Here is a 21,682-nt window from a genome sequence, read left to right on the forward strand (position 1 = left end):
ATATAGTGTTTTTTTTTTTTTAATCAATAAAACTGTTTTTTGTTTTTTTTTTAATATCTTGCTGCATTTTGTATACGTTCATACTCAAGTTTAAATAAACAACAACACTAAAGCTCATCAATACTGATCAAACTAATAAAGTTAAACCTACTCCATCCTTCCTATTCTGGTATTTTAAAGAGTACTTAGCAGAAATATTAAGCAACCTAACTAATAGGGTTGCAAACTCCCAGCAAAGAAAAATAGGGAACCACCCCCCACCCTCCACCTCATGATGCTTAATCGATGTAATCAAATTTAATTTGATGCAGTGTGAAAAAAAAATGCACAGAAATAAATTATTTTTCAAGAATAATTAAATAGATTCAACATCTTTCTTCAACAGAATTGCAGACTGCACAGATGGTACCTTCCCAAAGGAAAAAGTACTATAGCTTACTAGGGTAAATGGTAAATGGCCTGCATTTGTATAGCGCTTTTCTAGTCCATAGGACCCCAAAGCGCTTTACACTACATTCAGTCATTCACCCATTCACACACACACTGGCGATGGCAAGCTACATTGTAGCCACAGCTGCCCTGGGGCGCACTGACAGAGGCGAGGCTGCCGGACACAGGCGCCACCGGGCCCTCTGACCACCACCAGTAGGCAAACACGGGGTTAGTATCTTGCCCAAGGACATTTGGCATGCAGCCAGGATGCAGCCTGGGATCGAACCACCGACCTTCTGATTAGTGGCTGACCTGCTCTGCCACCTGAGCTACAGCCACCCAGTATATTAGACTTAACAGTTACTATATACAGTAATGGACTTCTATATATTTCACACAAGATTAAAACTTTGGGTGTAAGATCCAGATAATTATTTATTAAAAGCTAGACATTTTAATGAGAATAAGAAAGAAAAGTATGTCTTTGTGCCCCCTTTTCCCTGTTAATGCCCTATCGGCCCCCCTGGCTAAACTTTGCTAGATCCGCCCCTGCACAGTTACCAGCCATCAGCTGCGTAGAAAAAGATCCTCGAGTAGAAAGTAATAATAAATAAATTCTAACAACAGCTTATCAAGCTTAAACGTGCTGCTGTTGTTCAGCCGCTGGTTTCCTCTTTCTGGTGCAAAGTGGGCCAAAAACAAAGAAGAGAGACGGACTCGCGACAGAAAAGCCGATCAGCTGATCATTGATCAGTTTCATGATTGAAGTAGCAACAGGAGAGGGAGGGAGAGAGAAGAGGCAGTCGCTCCATATATCGGTTGTTAAGCTTAACGTGTGGAATGCTTTACAAACATTCAGAGATCAACTTACACACTTGCTTTACTTCTCTCTGGGAAAACTTCCTCGGAAATGAAATGCTGGTTTGGTACCAAGGCTACAAATACACACAGCCGCTCTATCACGTGAGCACACTGCTCTGAGGTGCTACGGTTATGAGCCGAGTTACGCCATGTCGCAAGTTTTGCGAGGTGCTTTTTTGATATTTGATGGATCAGATTACATTTTTTATTTCTCTCCGATATCCGATCCAGTAATTTACGTCAGTATCGGACCGATACGTAATATCGGATTGGTCCATCTCTAGTAAATATAGCCTTGTCCCTAAAAGCATCTACCTTCGGATGTGTACCTTCGGATCTCTGTTGCTGAGTGTAGCTCTTCCCTGCCAGCTGTGGCTCACATTTATAACATTTGTAGTTGGGTTTATTGGCTCTGCAGCAGAGTCGGACATCTCGGGCTCTGCCAGGAGATCACAGAGGATCTGTGCAGCTGGTGAAATATGTTCTCTGCTGTGCTGTGAGGCGTCATAATGTTCAGGGTTACAGTACCTGCACTGAAACGCATTATGATTCTGCAGAGCTGGTGGGAGCGCCCACACAGATTGCCTCAGTGTTAGGAGAAAGCTGCAGAGAATGAGGCTCTGTCACCGAGGTTAGCGGGTCAAGACTCACATTGTTTTTGAAATTAAGTATAGAAGAAGGAGTTTCTGACCCGTCTTCACATCCTGCACATCTGTCATAATATGTGCTCTCACACTGAAAACCTGCAGCATGCCCCAAAAATATCCAAATCCGGAGTGTGTTCTGGAAATCACATTGCAGTCAGGATAAAGGAGTGAGTGTGCACAGACTGATGGACGGGGGAGATGGTGAATGAGGCTACGGTTTCATGTTGTCAGGACTTGCATGTATTTTTCTGTACAACCCTTATCAGTTTGATTTTACATTACACAAATTTTTCATAGTAAATTAGAAAAGTGTATACTTGAGTTTTTTAATGCTTATTTTTTCCTTTTTAAGTTCTCTTTTTTTTTAAATGAAAGATGTTAATGTATGGAACATTACAAATAGTAATGAGAGAGAGACTAGGATGCAAAGGTGAGTCTCAGCTTGAATCTGATTGGCTTGCTGAAGCAGCCTAACAACTTCCTGTTTAATATTTGACACAGAAATCCAAACCGACAAGCATTTTGCGTTAGATTCATAGATTGTATAAAATATGGATGTAACTTTCTGGTCAGAAAAATGTCAATTTGGAAGTGCCTTAAACCTGCAATTCATCTGAAGGTCACCAGATGGCGATAGTTGTGGTTGCAAAAACGCTTGCAATTGGCTGGGAAATGGCTTTCTTTCTGGACCTCTGTAAATACTTACGAGTTTATGGGCTCAGTTGCTCACCTTGTGTCATACTGAATAAAACCAACACTCTTATTTTGTACATTTTGGTCATACCACGTTATAAAAAGGTGGATTAGCCATGTTTTCCACGGCACATTGACTAATGTCAATCACAAATCAGCGAGCAGTCAATTTGTTTTGGGGTTTTTTGTTTTTGTTTGTTTGTTTGCATTTTTGTGTAACCAAGATGACGGAGGCCAAACATTTTTTTTTTTAAAATAAACCATGCTCGATGTAGACAATTGGCAAATAAATAACATTAAATGTTAAAGATTTATCAAGTCAAGCTCAGAATGAAGTTTGAAAGGACTTCACAGGCAGAAAAACATATTTAAAAATGGGAGAAAATTAAAATTTATCAACATATTGAAAATGCGAAACATACAAATACACAAGGAAAAATCCAAAACAACCAAAACTTTAACATGCATTAAAACCAACCGAGAGAGAAGATGAGAAAGAGCGAGAGGAGGAAAAACACACAAACTTAGAAGAAAACCAAACAGCCAGCATGGTATAGATAAAGAAAATGTGCATCGGCTTGACCTGATTACTAAATGTGACTGAAACCTAACAGTTGGTGTGTCTGGTCTCTGAATATATGCTTGCTCAAATTGGATTCAGATTCATTTTTGACATTGGCTATTTGAGAGTTTGGCCTCATGCTTGGAACAAGCTGCATCCTGTTTTGAATGAGCTTCATTCTGCTGAAAGTCCAGCAAACAACCCTTGTAGTAATACAGCTTTCTAGAAAGGAAATGAGCGTGATGCATTGATTACTTGACAGTGCAATTCTGTCGGACACCTGGCAACAAATCTCCTGGGAAAGAAACTAAAACAGCCAGGCTATAGGCTTTTGTTTTCCCCAAGCTTTTGGTAGTTTTTCTCTGCTTAAGTGGTGGATGGTAAAACTGGAAAATACAGAGGAACTATACTTCACAAAATAAATTCCTGAGAGAGAGGGTCATGGAAACAAAAACTAAAACATGAAATCATGTTAATTTTATTCTCATTAGTTTTTGAGCCGTTTTACTTTAGTTTGCAGGTATCACTTCAGAAGCAAATCTCAAGTGTAGGAAACAGTGTCATTCTCAGCACTTGGATTATTATGAGAGAGTCTGGATTGTCTTTTGTCGTCAGATCAAATGTTAGTCAGAAAAGCTTTGTATAAGAGAAAAAGCCTTTTTCTTCTCTTCTTCCCATCCCCCGCTGGTGCAAGCTCACAGGATTGCGCAGGGCATTATTTGAAGTCTTGTATGAACATAAAAGCCTGCTCATAAAAGTTCCCTGCAGTGAAAACGACCTAAATAAACACAGCCCTGAAATAAAACTCTCCCCAGGTTCAGCTAACCTTTCCTCAGAATGGAGGATGGGGACAGGAGAGGCTAGAAGAGGCATTAGGGACCGAGTGCCTGAGCATGGGATGGTTTTGTAGTGGCAGAATGCAGCTATTTGGTGGATGTAGTTGTCCAGAGTGCATTACAGCAGCATGAGTGGTTGCATTTTTAGCCAGGCTACAGTCTGACCTCTGACGCTGGTAGTGATGGTAGTGTTTCAGTCCCATTGGGGATGGAACCAGTAGCACTTCTGCCTTTCTGCACACACAGTCGCACACATTCACAAAGGTTGTATGTGGAAGTTGTCTATTTGAATTTCAGTGAGATTTCTGAAAATATCTTGAGCTGTGAAGCTGTTTGTTTGTCTGAATGCATCATTCATTCATACCTTAGTCGCCTACTGTGGCTCACGCAATCCTAGCAATCTCTTACAACATCCTATATTCTGCCAGTTGTGTTTCTAGTTTCCAATCTTCTGACTGACACCAGGTTTACTGCATCTGCTCACGTCTCCTATCGGATTGCTTTCTGTATATGGCCACATTCAACAGAACATGTAAAATACAAACTAAGTGTAACACATCCGAAAATGTGATCTGCAGTATTGAAAATACTGTGTTATTCAGGCCACTCTCATTCCAAAATCTTGTGACGGTTTGTGTAACACATCCCAACCACCTAAACATTATTACTGCCCAGGGCACACCCAGATCTCATCAACCTCTCCCACAGTTCAAGGAACGTGCTCAGAAAGAGCCCATAGCTGAGTGACTGTCCAATAAAAGTATCTGAACATGTGTCAGAACAAGCCTGATCTGCAGAGGTCCCAACCCACAAGCCACAGTGCATCCTCTGCCAGTGGTGTGTGGTAGACACCAGAGGTCTTTTGTCCGTACCGCAAAATATGAGAGCTGTTGTGAAGCATGAGTGGGACCTACCCACTGTTACATGGTTTTAATTTTATAGCTGATCAGTGTGCAGACATTGTTTTTTTGGGCTCAGCCTATGACCTGTGCTTTTTTGCAACAAGCCTTGCCACTATCGCCCTGCAATAAAAGCTATTTTCAGTTTACTCTTTACCTGAACCATTACACACCTGTGCACACCAAGACAGAACATGATCTTAATATAAAAAAGGTGGCTAAATGGACCCCAATGACAGTGTAGTTCACTACAAATCATGCTAAACATATCAATAGTGTCCTTGCAGTTAGCTACAGTAATTAAGGATGCCTTCATTTCTTTGCCATAGCTGTTGCTTAATCCTCCTCCTCCTGGTTTGTATGTTTTTTTTTAAATTCATGCATTGAAGTGCCACATTTCATTTTACAACCTTTCGAAGCCCCTGTTGGTAAAGTAATGAGAGCTCAACAGCAGTGTTGTGGGATGGTCACGACATGGGAAGATATAACTGGAGAATTCCTTTCACATTCAGTCTAATTTAGAATTCACGTTAATGTAAATCTAGACTACAGGATACTTTTAATTCTTATTGTTGGTTAAAAACATATTTTAATACATTTTAAATGCACATAATTTGCTTTGTTTTTCATGTAACTTGCAATAATTAAAGAAAGTGCCTCACAGAAGAAAAATCAAGCAAATATAATAAAAGTGTCATCACACTTGTTGGCAGATGCTAAATATTAAAAGCCTAGGTCTGGATTATGATATCTTTGTGCTCCTTATTATTTAATTAGGGACATGTAAGATCCCTTCGTGTAACTGATCCCCCTCTCTGTGCCTGTCCTCACAGCCAAGTTGTTGCCTGGCTCGACCCTCCTCTGTTATAAATAACCAGTCCTCATAAGCAACTAAGGTTATTTGTATTCCATGTGCAACAAGCACTGCATTTGTACCACGTCACTGAAGCGCAGTGAAACTAATTTTGCTTTTGTTGCTTAATTCTTGCAAACATTTGTCTTTGACAGGAGTTTAATGATGTTAATGACTGTTTGACAGAATCAAATGAAATGCATTTGCAGAGTTTTTGTTCTTGCCGAAGCTCTGAGATTGGGGAGTGCGTTTTAATTTATTGTCCTATAATGTGGGTGTTTTGAAGCCCTTTGAGACTCTAGCTGTGATTAAGTTTATTCAAATAAACCTGACTCAAAGAGAGTGGATGCATTTAACGCAGTGTTTACATCCTTTATTATGCAGGCTTTTCAGTGTAAAACATGTCAGTCCAATGATAAAAGTTGTGTGGAAAGTGTATTTTTAACAGTCTTGCTTGCTAGTGCTCGCTCCCTGGCCTGCTTTTTACTTTTTTTTTCTTTTCTTTTTTTTTTTTAAATCATCATTGTCTTTTTGTCACATGCTGAGCTCACCATCTGCCACTGCTGCAGTATCGTCAACGTCCTTAAAAAGTCATTGCTGTATACTTAATTATCTTGCTTTAATCACCTGCCCTCTTCAGGGAGATGAAAGGTTATTAGAAAATGAGCCCACACGGGGATTTTATTAAAACTGAAGCACAACTCTGTATGCAAGTGTATATACAGCCACGGTTGGGGATGTAGGTCCTGTTGTCCTTGTACCATGTGCTTCTTTTTTTCTTTTTCTTTTTATATGTGGTTGAAGCTACATCCATCACACTTGAATCCTTCCTCTGGCTGTATTTATATTAGTTCTGTATGACTTGTTTGTGTTGTTCTGGTTTTTGTAGTGTGATTGATTTTAGATCCTCCTACAGTTCTGATCAATTCCACTTTTAATCATAAAATGCTGATTTAAGAAAACAACACAGTCAATGAGATAATTTTGTTTTTGAGCATATTGAAGTTCCGACATGTCACATCACAAGGAGGCTCGCCTGCTCTTTCTTAACGAAATTAATATAATATAATATGATATAATATATGACACTAAATAATGGCACATTAATCAGCTGCCTCTGTAGTGAGTTTCCTTGGGATACCTCTGGGATCTTGGACTGCAGCGGTAGTCCAAGGAACACGAGGAAATCACCCAAGTAATAGCAGTGTGTTTACCTCCACCTGCAGCTCTGTAAAACGGTGAGAGCAATTTTGAATTTTTCTATTATTTTGTCTGCAAATGTGTCACTTACACGAGTGTAGAGAAACCCGTGGCCTGGTCCTCGGTCTGTCTGCCAACAAAAGAAGTGGTAACTACATCACCTTACTGCGTCCTCCATCCTCTTCCTCCTCAGTAATCCATCACTGGCACTCAGTCAAATCACACTTTTCATGCTAGAGATGTGTTAACCAAATGGGAGCAGAGATGTAGCAGAAAAGTGGAGCGAGGAGGCCTGAATCCTGTGGCAGAAATGCAGCTCTCTTAGTGTGAGAAGCAGGCTCGTTAGCATTCATGTGTTGCGTTCCTGGTCTCTCACACGTAGCAACATCCTCCATTATTGAGCAGTAGTAAATGCTTTGAAGTTGTGCTGTTTGGGGAGTTTGTGCTCCAAAAGAGAGTAGGAGTGGGGACGCGAGGCTTTGAAAGGCAGAAATCTCAGCTAGTTATTGTGTTGTATTGATCAAAATCCTTTTTCCTGATATTTCTCTGCCCACTGTTGCACTGTGTTTTTTCCTTTTACTGGATGGTAAAAAATGGCTGTTCCACATAAAGCAAAAGAAGCAGCAGCACCACCAGCCTGCTCTGGTCTGTCATTGAAAACAAGGTCAAGGTGACGGAGAATCTAATTGACGCTTGGCTCAACCCCGCCAGTCCCCCCGGGATGTTTAACAGCAGCGCTGCTCACTCACCCTCCTGCACCGCCATTGCCACGTGGTTACACCACAAGCTGCGACTTGCATCTCATTAGCATTTGACAGTGTGGGCCAAAGCTGCAGTTTCATCTAATGCATTTAATGGTGAGACTATATTCAGAGTAATTTAATTAATGCCTTAGTGTGAGTCTGCGGTCAGATAACATTAAAACAATTTCACAGCAGCGTCACAATCAAAGTGGTGTGTTTCAAATTGTTAATAGCTGGTTTATTTTTATTCATAATAGGGAGCACATCTTTGATATCATCCATATTAAACATAAAGCACCATCAGTGGGTGAATTTTTAGATTATTATAGCCAAATAACTTACACTTGGTACATGGTACATGTTTACAGGTCTGTGATTTGAAGGAGTTGTTGAGCAAACTGAAGAAATCCTATGGATGTCATCATATATCTTTTCTTTCTGTTTTTCTCTTTAATTTTGACTGTTTATTATTCTGCACATGTGAGAATTCAACCTGGTAAATATTTTCAAGGTGCAGTTGCTTAGTAGCGCCACATGGTAGTGGAAAGGCAGTTCCTGTTAATAACGTTGGACAGAAATTGGAGGCAGCCAAGGGTGTAGCAGGAGGTAGCCCTCGGCGAATGGAGCTAAGGGACTAAAATACTTATTTCTACATTTACACCTGCTTCTAGACTTTTTAAAAATAATTTTAATTTTCACAAATGTGAAATGGATGATCTGATTGGATTTATAACAGGACAGATTCCCCTGATTGCATTAATTTCCAAGCAATAGCTAGAGATTAAATCACAACAGAAACTTGGGTGCGTAACAAGCTGCTGACTTTCTTGTGTATAAAGTACAAAATCCAGAGTCTAAATTCCTGAATATATTAGAAATATTTTTGGTAAAGAGTTGTGGAAAGACACTGATATGTTTTGCTGAAATATTCTGCTCTTTTAAGACAATACGTTTATTGGTTTATTCATTCTTTTCAGTTATTGTGGAATGGAAAGCAACATTTCAGCAAAGAGTCGACCAATCACACACATTACTAATGCAAACTCCTCACAGAAAGTGGTTATGAAATTCAAATCTAGAAACAAATAATGCGCCATTGTGGCACCTATAAAAAAGAAAATCACTGCTCAGAATAATCCCCCCTGGGATTTACAGAGTATGTGATAGGTTACAAAAATTAGGTGGTGAATGATGGTTAGCTTTCAATTCAGTTTCATTCAGTTTCATTTCATTTCAAATCTCAAACAGTCACCTCAAGGCACTTTATTTTGTAAAGTTAAAGCCCTAAATTATTAGAGAGAAAACTCCAACAATTGAACGATCCACCCGTGAGTAGGCAATTGGTAACAGTGGGAAGGAAAAACGTCATTTTAACAGGAAAAATCCTCTGACAAAACCCGGCTCAGGAAAGGCCAGCCATCTGCCAAGAGAAGAGAGCAGAGGAAGGTGGGACAAAAGAGACACAAACGAGAGAGCTGGAGTTTAAAATTACTGACACATAACTGTAAACAGGACTTTAACTCGGGAGATTGTGGTTCATGCCCTGTGTTATTACTAGAGATGGCACGATACCACTTTTTTATGTCCGATACCGATATCATAAATTTGGATATCTGCCGATACCGATATGAATCCGATATAGTGTTTTTTAATCAACAAAACTGTTTTTTAAAATATCTTGCTGCATTTTGTATAAGTTCATACTCAAGTTTAAAACAACAACTACACTAAAGCTATTCTGTTATACCTGTATACAAAAAAAAATTTCATAGTTCAGCAATACTGATCAATCTAATAAACTCAAACCTACACCATCCTCCCTATTCTGGTATTTTAAAGAGTACTTAGCATAAATATTAAGCAACCTAACTAATAGGGTTCCAACTCCCAGCAACAACAAAAATAAATAAATAAAAAATAGGGAACCACCCCTCACGCTCCACCTCATGATGCTTAATCGACGTAATCAACCTTAATTTGATGAAGTGTGAAAAAAATGCACAGAAATCAATTCTTTTTCAAGAAATATTAAATAGATTCAACATCTTTCTTCAACAAAATTGCAGACTGCACAGATGGTACCTTCCCAAAGGAAAAAGTACTATAGCTTACTAGGGTATATATATTAGACTTAATAGTTACTATATACAGTAATTGACTTCTATTCATTTTACATCAAATTAAAACTTTGGGTGTCAGATAATTATTTATTAAAAGCTCGACATTTTAAATGAGAATAAGAAAGAAAAGTATGTCTTTGTGCCCCCTTTTCCCTGTTAATGCCCTATCGGCCCCCCTGGCTAAACTTTGCTAGATCCGCCCCTGCACAGTTACCAGCGTCAGCTACGTAGAAAAAGATCCTCGAGTAGAAAGTAATATTAAATAAATTCTAACAACAGCTTATCAAGCTTAAACGTGCTGCTGTTGTTCAGCCGCTGGTTTCCTCTTTCTGGTGCAAAGTGGGCCAAAAACAAACAAGACAGACGGACTCCCGACAGAAAAGCCGATCAGCTGATCATTAAGCAGTTTCACGATTGAAGTAGCAGCCGGAGAGTGAGAGGCAGTCGCTTGTTAAGCTTAACGCAGGAATGCTTTACAAACATTCAGAGATGGACTTACACACTTGCTTTACTTCTCTCGGGGATAACTTTGTCGGAGATGAAATGCCAGGTTGCTAGCGAAGCTCCAAATGCTATCCAGACCACCGACAGGTCCCGCATGCCACAGCCGCTCTATCACGTGATGCATACTGCTCCGACGTGCTAACGTTCTGAGGTGAGTTACGGCGTGTTGCAAGTTTTGTGAGGTGGTTTTGTGATATTTAATGGATCGGATTACATTTTTTATTTTTCTCCGATATCCGATCCAGTAATTTAGGTCAGTATCGGACCGATACGTAATATCGGATCGGTCCATCTCTAGTTATTACCATTTTTTTATTTTCAGAGTAGAATTTCTGAAACAACAGTGGAGTCTGTGGCAGATTGACGTCAGCAACGTCAGATTTATGTCCCGCCCTCACATAAAAACTAAAAGATGTGGTGGATTTGTGGAAAGTGTGGTTCCACTCCAATCTTTGCTTTACTCTGATGCTTTTCTGAAAGTTTTCTCAGTTTTCATACCTTCTGTTTTAAGTCCACTATAGTTGTACGAGGATGGAAGATTTGTGATTAATAGATGTGCAACATGGAGCACAATGTCCAAAAATGTGACATTTGGGATTATTGTTTAAGTCTTGATAATGCAGCTTCACATTTATAGCATGTAGCTGATGTTTATTCAGAGCAGCTTAGAATAAGCTCTAAATCCTGGATCACCCACATTATAAGCAACAAACTGTACAAATACAAAGATTAAAGCAATACCAGCAATCCAACAAATGAATAAACTCTCTGAGTGTGTGGGTGTAACAAAGGTTAATGGAGGACTTAATCTTTATATTTTGTCTCCGCAGTGAGACTCTGACCGAGGAGCCGACAGTCGAGAGGTGTTCGACTGCATGAGGAGGCCGAGTGACGGGACTCTGGTCCTCACCTAAACCCCTCCCACGACCTCTCCAAAAGCCTGGACATGGTGAGTCTCCTGATTATGTCTGGTGTTTGTATATTTTGTGTGTTTAGCTATCAATAGTGTGTTTCCAGCTGTTATATACACATATTCACCTGTAGTGTGAACACTGATCAGGTACATGATCAGTCAGCACGATGACCGATCATGTCTACCTCGTTCAGGGAGAGGAAAAATACATTGAAAACAAAATTAAAATGCTAGAATTCTCCAGTATAGCACGACAACTTGATAAGAAGAATAACTCTACTTTTCCATGTCCTATTTTTGAGAAAAAGCTGATTGGATGATGCCCTGTGATCTTATCACCCCAATCATAGCTGTTATTAATGGTTATCAGTCACATACACATCCCCAGCGGGCATCTTCTCTCCCGTTGAGCAGGCTCCATAGACTCTTACCATTCATTGTAACCACTGACCAGCGGAGAAAACCAGATTATGTAGACATCTAGTGGTTGTGTGAAGAAGTGCATGTAAAAGCTCTGATGGTAAATGCTGTGATAAATGTTGTGACAAAGTTTAACAGGCTGGGTTTTAACCCAGACTGTGATTTATTTTTTATTTCCTCACCCTAGAGCTAATTGTCAGCAACTGCAGTTCCTCTAGAGGCCACTTGAGGCTGTTTCAAAGGGAAGTAAATCCCTACTGACTCCCAGGTTACAATGATAAACTTTACAGCTAAAATAATAATGTACCACAAAAAAGGTTTTGGCCTGTATGCCTTGTTCCCTCTTTATATCGGCTTTATGGTGGATTGTTTCTTCTCCACTGTTGCTAAGGCTTTAGGTGTATGAGCAGTCAAACACCTAGTCATACAACACGGGCAGCTGTTCTTGTGATGCTTGTGGTTCTTGTGCCCTTTGGACCATTTATAATGGAATTATAATGGAATTATCTAACAAATAATTCCAGGAAGTTTGGTCTTGAGATTAGTCTGTCAATAGACTACTTGCACTAGGGCATGTGACGTATTTCCGTTTCCAAATAGTACCGCTTGTGCGTTTCCGGTACGTTTGCTTATCTATCGGTAGCTATGCTAATGTCGCTTCAGAATGAGTATAAAAAGGAAAGTATTTAAAACAGAACATTTTCAAAAACAGGAGAAGAAATACTCCGAGCATTGCTGTGTCCCACTTTGTTCAGCTTCAGCCAAATTTAATGGCATACTAAGTTTTCATGCCTTTCCGACCCATTCCGACTTGAGAAGACAATGGCCGGTAAACATACGCCGGGATCATTTCACGATCACCTCTCACACCAGGGTCTGCTGCAGACACTTTGCCAGTGATCAACTCATAGAGCCAACAACCCTCGATGGTCGAAGGAGGCTTATTAAAGGTGCTGTACCAACACTTTTTGAGTGGAATGGCTATAAAGTTGAACCACCGCGGCGTAGTGTTTGGGAGAGAACGGAGCGACGCCCTGAACTAGTTCCTCCTGACGATCAAGAAGAGCAAAGTCTTACAAGAGATCATGACTACTGCTCAGTCCCTGAGCCGTCTGCATTGGACATATCTGCATCAGCTGCAGAAGACCTGTCCAAAGACGTGGAGACTCTGAGGAAGGAAATACAGGAGTTACGTGTCCAGCGAGAATTTGGGTTACAGCATTTTGCTGGCTCCGACACTGACATCCGATTCTATACCAGGTACACCTAAGTTCTATTCAAGCTAACTGTTTAAAATATACCAAGGTCACCATCAGTTAAATTTCGAAAGTTTTTCCAGTCTTAATGAAAACAAAATAGATATTTACTTTTCATCTCTAATCTGTATGCTGGTTCGGTTAGTGACAAGGAACTATTCAAACAATCAGGCATTGCTGAGAAGTTGACTGAAGACATGGCAGTGATGGTAGATAAGGGCTTCCTAATCACTGATTGTTGTAAATGCAAAGTGTACTGCCCACCTTTTCTATCTAAGCAGAAGCAGATGCCAGCATACCAGGTTAAGGAGACGCAGGCCATAGCCAGACTCAGGGTACATGTGGAGCGAGTCATTAGGAGGATCAAACAGAACAAACTTTTTGATAGCATCATTACCATGTCACATGTTTATAATATCAACCAACTGTTTGCAGTGGCATGTATGCTGTCAAATTACCAGAACACAGCATTAGTTAAAAAATGGGTTAAGTGAGACAAGATGGATTTTTCCCAAGACACCAGTGCCAGTAACTTATGGAAAATGACCTGCAGCTGAGGCCACTACAGTTGCATTTCTTCCTTCTCAGCTGACAATACTTGATTACAGAACTGGTACTTGAGTGCTGATAGTTGAGTTTCAGTTATTGATAATTCAAATTCATTGCAAATGTTTAATGTTAATAATACTGTTTAATTATATTACTATATTACTATTCAGATTCAACAAAACTGTTTATCAAAATTATAAAGTAAATCACTAAATCGTTTTAAAATCATAAGTGACATTGAGCTTTTGGAACATCAAAAATACCATTTGTCATTTTCTACAGTTCAGTTGTGTTATTGTCTAAATGTATATCAGTATGCTAGGCATGGAGTTTTAAATACTTACCATGTAAATAAGTTCTGCACAAATTCAACGTTTTAATGTGTGTTTTTAAAAATTAAATTGATGCCATTGCTTAAATAACAGTTTATTGATGTCACATAAAGGTAACATGTAACAACAAAAGAATTCATGAAATATATTGAAAATAAAACATCAGTTATTTTGTTCCAGCCAGCCTGAAGGATCTGTTTTTCTTTTTGCTATGTTTTCACTGTTCATTTTTTCAAACACAGGTATCTTGGCATATATATGTAAAAAAAGAAATAGTCTGCCTTTTCTCTGATTGCATTGTGCACATCTGTATCCATGTATATTCTTTGCACTAGGTAGTCCTCTTGTGCCCACACAACAAAGTCACACCACTGCATCCCACTGATGAGCAGTTGTCCTTGCACTTGCCAGTAATATGCGTGGCTCTTTTTTAGTTTAGGGGTACCACATTCCATCTGCACATATTTGCAGTCAATAAAGTTTTGTACATTGGGACATTTGAATTCGACGAAGCCAAACTGGGGGTATTCATTGGGGTCAAAAACAACACCATCAGGAGATGCAGCAAGCAATGGGGTGAATGACCAGACCACAGGGTGAGTAGTTAACATTCATTAGCCTACTATACTCTGCTGCTATTGCAGGCTCCATCTCAGTTCCTCTCCTCATGTCTGCTGTCTGCCTTGTTCCCTTCAATATACGCTCTGCTAGTGACTCGGCCGAGCTCTGGCCTCTGACGTGACACACCTCCCGAAACCTAGAGGCAGTCACTCTGGGCCTGCGGAGCTGATGCCACTCAGACGAAGAGCTTTGCTCACGTGTAGCTTCCTCTATTTTGTGAGCCATTTCCAGAGTTACAGACAAGCTTTTCAGATGCAGAAGCTCTTCTTCTGAGCACACAAACACACAATCTGATGGCAAGATGTCATACCCCTCCAGAGGCAAGTGCGGTGTTGGTGGTGCATCGCGGTGTAGTGTGATGTACCGGGTTGTCAAAACCGGCTGCTGATATGACAGAACACTGCCCTCCTGCACCAGCCCAAAGGCACTTTTCACAAGGGGCTTGTCAGGTCTCATGTTCATTGTGGTCACAAGTGGCCTGTCCTCAATATTAAATTTTGCATATGCCGCCGTTATTCTGAACAAGCAGGGATCTGGTAACGGACCCACCATGCCTCTGTAGAAGCCACTCCTAAAGAAAACATCAATGACAATAATGTAAGGAAGAAGGTTGTTATACTGAACAACAACTAAACTAAAAACTAAAAGGTGTAAAACAGTGGTGCATAAGTTAGAGACTGGGATGTATATGTACATGACTGAGTTAGCCGTCTTCAGAAAGTGTAATGTTGTATGTAAATTAATACCTATTCTGACACATGTATGTATGAAAAAAATAGCAACATACATTTGTAACACGTGAAACCAAATTTTACAAATCTAATTACCGTACTCCAGTCTGGGCCATCCTATTTGGTACCGGCTTAGTGAAGATCATGGAGTTGATGGGTCCTGGCTTCACACCCTAACAGAAGACACATTTACTATGGATGGTGTTGCTGTTCATATGTAAACATGGACTAATTCAAAAACTTTAACCTCATTTAAATTACCACTGTCCGTGGCTTGTGCCATTGCTGTTCAGATTCCGTGCAGCTATGCACAGGGGGGACAACCGGCACTCTGAGTTGTGAGTAGTGTGCTGTTTGGAAGAGCAGTGCCACTGTGTGATTGCACATAACAGCGCCTGCCACACAGGAGCACTGGCTATGTGTCAGTATCACCGGCGATGAATCCAGAAGCTTAATCTAAGAAGAAAGAACGAAAATTAAAAATGTAACATCTTCATGGAAGAGCCGAACAGGAACATAGTTCAGTGTTATGGTTACGCACCCTCCTGAATGCTTAGTGTTTCCTTCTCTCCCTATTAAAACAACTTAACCATGCTTGATAACTGTAATAACTTAGATTGTGTATATTTGCAGTATTAACTTGTTGTCAAATGTTTCTGATCACCCAAACACACGTTGATTTAACTATCTGACTAGTCAAATTAGGAGTGATAAAGCAGGGAGACAAGGAAAACATTCAAGTTGATGGGCCTTTAGGAATGAACTTAACTAATGCTTAAATGAACTGAACCCCACTGAACGGGGATTAACAACTTTACACAGCTTCCTGCCTACACTTAGTCTGTGTGGTGCCTCACTCTTCCTCATTGACCTGTAGCACAGGGCTCTCACACCGACCTCCCCTGACAACCTGTCTTTATTGGACACTGAATAAAGATACAAGTACCATTAGCATTATTTCTGTCTTAAACATATATATTTTACACTTAGCAAGAGTAGCATTAGGTAGTTAACTACCTCCATAGTTAGCCAACTACCTAACGCCATTATAACAGTGTCTAACTACAAAAGTGACATTAGTTAAGAAAACCTCAACTATAGTTTAGGACGACATAAAACACCGTTTAAGAAAACATGTAATGTAGAGAACTGACATCAAATGAAGGACATAGCGGAGTAACGTAGTGTTTGCATTTGACGTTAGCTAGCGTTTCTTTGTCAGTTAATTTACGTTTTCTTACCTTCGTAGTTGTGTATATATGATGCAGCATATAACTTAAATCCTTTATCTAATTTGCTGGCGGGGGTAGTCGTCACTCTGCAAATCCGATGAACATCGGTGATGTTCAATTTTGGGAGCTCTTGTAGGCAGCGAGTGTAGAACGTCGCCATGGTTTAACCGCACCAGAAGCACTGGGGCAGGACTACATAGAACGCGGAAGTGTTAGTGCAAGTAGTCCATTGGCACTAATTGGCACGCAGGCCTCTGGGCTTTCACAACGCAGTCTTGTACTTAATGAATGACAACAAGATAATCACTGCATATTGGGTACTTTCAGAATTGCCTTAAACTTTTATGGCATAGGTTCAAGAAGCATTTGTCATGAATTTTAGTGCATGTTGACATGATAGCATCACACAGGTGCTGCAGATTTTTCAGCTGCACATACATGATATGTATGTTCCAACACATCCCACAGGTGCTCTGTTGGGTTGAGATTTCAGAGATGCTGTTCTGCTTGCTTTGGTTGAAAGCAGTCATCTGACACTAACAAACACGTCACATTCAAAGACACTTAAACTGCCTTTCTTCCCCATTCTGATACTAATTTTGAAATTCAGCACACGACCTTGACCATGTCTATGTGCCTAAATTCACTTATTTTTACAACCATATGATTGGGTTGATTAGATATTTTACAAACAGTTTATCAAGTACACCTAATGAGGTAGCTGGTAAGTCTAGTCTATGAACCAAACAGAATTTGTGAAGGAAATGTTGTTAAATTGCAATCGAATGATGGATCCAGGCACCGCCACACCTCCAGCCTTCAAATGTAGATTTTTGTTGTTTTCTTTCTGACTCGAGACACAGCAGGAGAAGAAAATAACCACATTTGCATTAGAGTATACAACACTTTAAGCAGAAGAGGCCACCTGCGTCTGATAACGACTGATAACAGTCATTTAGTTAAGTAACGTTTTCACACTCATCCTGATGGTAAAGATTCTCTGAGGTAAACAACATCCAAGGAGTAGAGTCTTCAAGTACTTTTCTGATAAAAGTGAAGCATTAAACACAGTAATGGAGTCCAAGTCTTACACTCTCACCTGTCAGGCTTTTAAACCTCTGAATCACTTTCTCTTAAAGTCGCAGTTTGCACCCGGTCCTTTTGAGCTCCAAACAAAACCGTTTTGAATGGTGCCAGTCAATCATTCCTGGTGCTGAAGGACTCACTAAGAATGGACTGAAAACAGTCTTTACCATCAGACAACCCCCACCTTTTATTAATAGCAGAAAGTATCATCCTGTATGTGTCAGCCTGTAACATTTTGTGTTCACGCTACTTCCTAAGTTTTGTTTTTAACCAAACAGAAGATATTATCTATTGCATTTTTGTTTGTGCACTCACCAGAAATAATGTCTTCTGGAGAGTACTGGCAGGTTAGTGGCTTGTTTATGTGTCAGACAATATAATTAATCGTAGACATTGAATGCGCCAGCCAAAAGGATTGGAAGCTTGTTTATGTTTTGTTGGGGTTTTTTTGTTCATTATTTTTAATTTTGCCATGTTAAAAAACACTTGCCTCCTTTCCTGCTCTGAAATGGTCTAAAATTAGTGGAACTCTTGTCAGGCAGTACGCTGAGAAAACCAAAATAACTGCAATAATGCCTAAAGCTATATTACATTAAATTTCACGAATGCTAACTGTTAAAAAAAAAGTGTCTTTACTATACAGATTTTAAAAACAAATACAAATGTATATTTTACTTTGTGGTGGTCAAAGATTCCACGGGTGGTTTAATTACTTGCTTTCTGTATTTAGAGCACATTTGCAGACTGTCATGAATGAGGTGTGCGGACAGCTGAGGTAGGGCTGTTTGGTATAACGATCTATATCGGATGTCGATGTAAAAACATCTATCGTTTCATTTTACGCTATCGTTTGTTTCGTGATGTCGCAAAAGAAACTGTTTACGGCAATATTTTTTGATCGTTTTGGTGGTCATTGTAGTGGCTACATATATATTTGTTTAAGTTCTCTCTTTCTCTTATATTTAATATAAGCACATTATGGACGGACAACCGCCTGTTTTTATGTGTTGTTGTTAGCAACGACGGTAAAACCATCACGTATCCACTAGAGCTGGGCGATATGAGATTTTTTCATATCACGATATGTTTTTTTCATTTCAGGCGATAACGGTATCTATCACGATATAAGCCAAATAACTATATTTGTAAGATTTAAATGTGCCGTTGCTCACAAGTAAAATGTGAAATAATCAGCAGCTTGTTTTTATTTAAATATTTATTTGCCATAATAAGTTCAACAGGGTAGATGTACTTAAGGAACATGAGACTTTTTCAGATAAATAAAGGCAAATATTGCAAACTACACAAAAGGCAGCCACTAAAGCGTTTAAGTTTCAAAATAGAACAAACAAAACAGACTAAATTGTCAATTCCACTTAGAAACAAAATATTAATTCTAAAAATAAATCTTAGTTTGTGTTACAGAAGAACAGACAAAACTGACTAACTTTTGTCAATATCAAATAAACTGAGAACTAAAAGGAAATTCTCAATCTCTCCTTGTTGTATAGCTGAGCTTTTCAAACAGTTTTAACAGTTACTTTAGTCTGACAAAAGCCGAATGACGAATTAGCGCTTCCAGTCAGAGACTGAGGCTACGTCCACACGTACACGGGTATTTTTGAAAACTGAGATTTTCCATTTTAAAAAATAATCCCGTCCACACATAAAGGCAGAAATGAAGGAAAACGCTGCTATGAACATGCCAAAGCAGCAGGTGGCGCTAGATTCCTAACCGTGCAGAAATGTTGGCCAATCAGAAGTCTAGAAGCCTCGGTGGGAAAAAGTAAACAAAGCTGGGGCATAGAAGCAGAACCGAGTCGTATGTGTGGAGGGACAGTAACTGTGTGTATATGTAAGCATTTAAACACTGCAGAGAGTAGAATTAACAGTAACAGTCTTGTAGAAATTCATTTCACCGAAACAATAACGTGGCGCACAGTGTGACGCATGCACCAGTTTATTGTATTTCCAGACTTGCTTTCGGCACAATTTACAGTGAACGCTACTCTGTTTTTTGTCAGACTTGAAATAGCCGAAATACCTTCCCACTACAGAACTTCTATGGCTCTTCCGTTCGACAATCTCTCCGGCATTGGAACCATCATCTGTTTTCTCTTCGGTCACGCTCGGTTGATTTTTCTAGTCGGCACACTCATGTCCTCTATTATGCGCTGGCTCCATTACCCGCTGGCTGCTTCCCAAACAAACACACGTGCGGCTTGGCACTTGTGCTGTACCTAACAAGTCACGCGACGCGACGCTGCGGCTGTGATTGGTTCGGCTCTGCGCTACTTAATTTGGATTGGCTGACCTTTTTTTTTTTTTTTTTTTTTTTTTTTTTTTTTGAGGACAAGAGCGGCGAGGTCTATCACGATAGCTTAATTTCTCTATCGAGTAAAAGTTATATCGCGATACATATCGTTATCGTTCTGTCGCCCAGCTCTAGTATCCACTTGTTTATTTTCCACATAAACCTTTCACAATAAAGCTCAAGATCCTGTTGAGACTTTTCAAAATAAACTGAATCCCGTGAACTAGTATGCAGAGTGTTTATGGATGAGAAACAAAAAAGAGCCGCCAGGTGCTAAAAAATAAACCTTAGACTCAAACGTTAGAACAGGCTATTCCCCGCAGCACGCCGTGTAATAAATACTCACAAAGAAAACGGCGGCTGTTACAACTTGTGTCTAAAAATGTATCGTTTCATGCATCGGTTAAAACACTCGACTCCAGGTACACAACGCCCAGCTGGAAACACTTCACGCAAGTCGAGCTGCCCGAGATTCACAAAATTTACAGAAAATGTTAAATTTTTGTAATTTGTATCATTATCGGGACTGATAGATGTCTTATATCGGGATATGAGATTTTGGTCATATCGCACGGCCCTAACCTGAGGTCTGATTCATAGTAGGAATTTCTCGCATATCTTAGAGAGGAGATATCTGCAGACCCGAACCACCTGGGTGGACCAAAATAAGTATTTGTAGACTTGAGCAGAATCACTAAAAGTTTCCATCATGTGTCTTTTTTTTCCCGTAAGTGAGCCTCTATATTCAATTTTAAAGTAAATCTATATTCAAAATTGAAAAAATGAATATACTGCTCTTTGCCTTTGGCCACTAAATTAAATAATTGACATGGCTATAGAGTGAGTTCTTAAAGGCTGGATGTAAGGAGTTTTTGTTCTTATTAAATTCAACATCTGGTTAAGTCACTCATTGGTTTCTGAAGCATACAGAAGTCCCATTGACCTTGGCATTTTAAAACTGGATGTGATGAGCGAGTGGATCTGACTGTGATGCCACAAAGTTCAGGTTTAACTCACTTTCGAAGCCAAACGTAAGTGAACTACTGTAGTGGCTTGCCGCTTGGTTTAAGCATGCAGCTAAGATGTCCTGAGAGAGCGTTTATGTACATCTTTTTATCAATGAAGAAAGACTTCTGGATCCATATCTGTATATGTCTGCTGGCTTAACAGTAAACCCGGCTGATTTTACTCTGTGAAAACCTGTTTGTGTCAGGTATCATCCTCCTGAGTGATTCCACAGTGAAAACAAAATGTTAAAGGAATTACTTCTGATTTGTATGTTAGATTTAAGTACAAGACATCCTCCGAAAAACCTTGCAATGCAATTAATTAAAGCAGTAGATTTGATTATCTTCTAATTGCAGCGCGAGGTTGAACTCCCAGCTGACTCGTAGGCCACAAACAAAAGGAAGCAGCCCGATATGAAGCCAGGCTGTGATCCAAATCGGCGCCGATGCCATGAAACTCTTAATCTTTCATGTAGATCTTGTTAATGTTTGTGTGTTATGGTTGTCGACGCTGCCCACACTTGCCGCTACACAGCCACGAATGCCCCGTGGCAGTTCAGCGAGAGATTAGCTAGGTCGTGATGAATGACCCCCGCAACTCCAGCACAAGCCCTCGAGATTCGTGGCCATGAATTATTAAAGCACCGTCATAAATAACTCACCGTAATGAGGGGTGCTTACACGCTGCAGGCAGGGAGAACAGGAAGAGAGAGGGGAGGACTGGAGTAGAAGAGGAAGGGATGATTGAGAGAGGTAGCAGTTTGACCTTGGACTGAAAGCCTGCCGTGATGTTCGACCGGCGTACTCTGGCTTGTAAAAGCGAGCGCTGATACGCTTTGCACATCAGCCCTTTTTCATCTACCCCTCAGAG

At 40.0% G+C, this 21,682-nt stretch overlaps 1 protein-coding gene and 1 long non-coding RNA gene across 2 annotated transcripts in view; one reads left to right on the forward strand and one right to left on the reverse strand.

Moving 5' to 3' along the window:
- Positions 1–21,682, forward strand: part of LOC308404698 (spermatid perinuclear RNA-binding protein-like) — a 103,784-nt gene that overhangs the window by 32,892 nt on the left and 49,210 nt on the right. Inside the window, exon 2 of the mRNA XM_080894859.1 lies at positions 11,181–11,299. Coding sequence (XP_080750985.1) covers positions 11,297–11,299 — 3 coding nt within the window. The 5' untranslated portion in view covers positions 11,181–11,296. The remainder of the gene's footprint in view (positions 1–11,180; positions 11,300–21,682) is intronic.
- On the reverse strand, positions 14,936–16,591 carry LOC308404654. The gene is made up of 4 exons (XR_013973170.1): positions 16,414–16,591; positions 15,434–15,628; positions 15,269–15,345; positions 14,936–15,012 (listed from the first exon to the last, which is right to left on the reverse strand). It is a non-coding gene; the product is annotated as an uncharacterized lncRNA (long non-coding RNA).

Source organism: Rhamphochromis sp. 'chilingali' (assembly GCF_963969265.1).
Source record: "Rhamphochromis sp. 'chilingali' genome assembly, chromosome: 10".
In the NCBI taxonomy this organism is placed as follows: Eukaryota; Metazoa; Chordata; class Actinopteri; order Cichliformes; family Cichlidae; genus Rhamphochromis; species Rhamphochromis sp. 'chilingali'.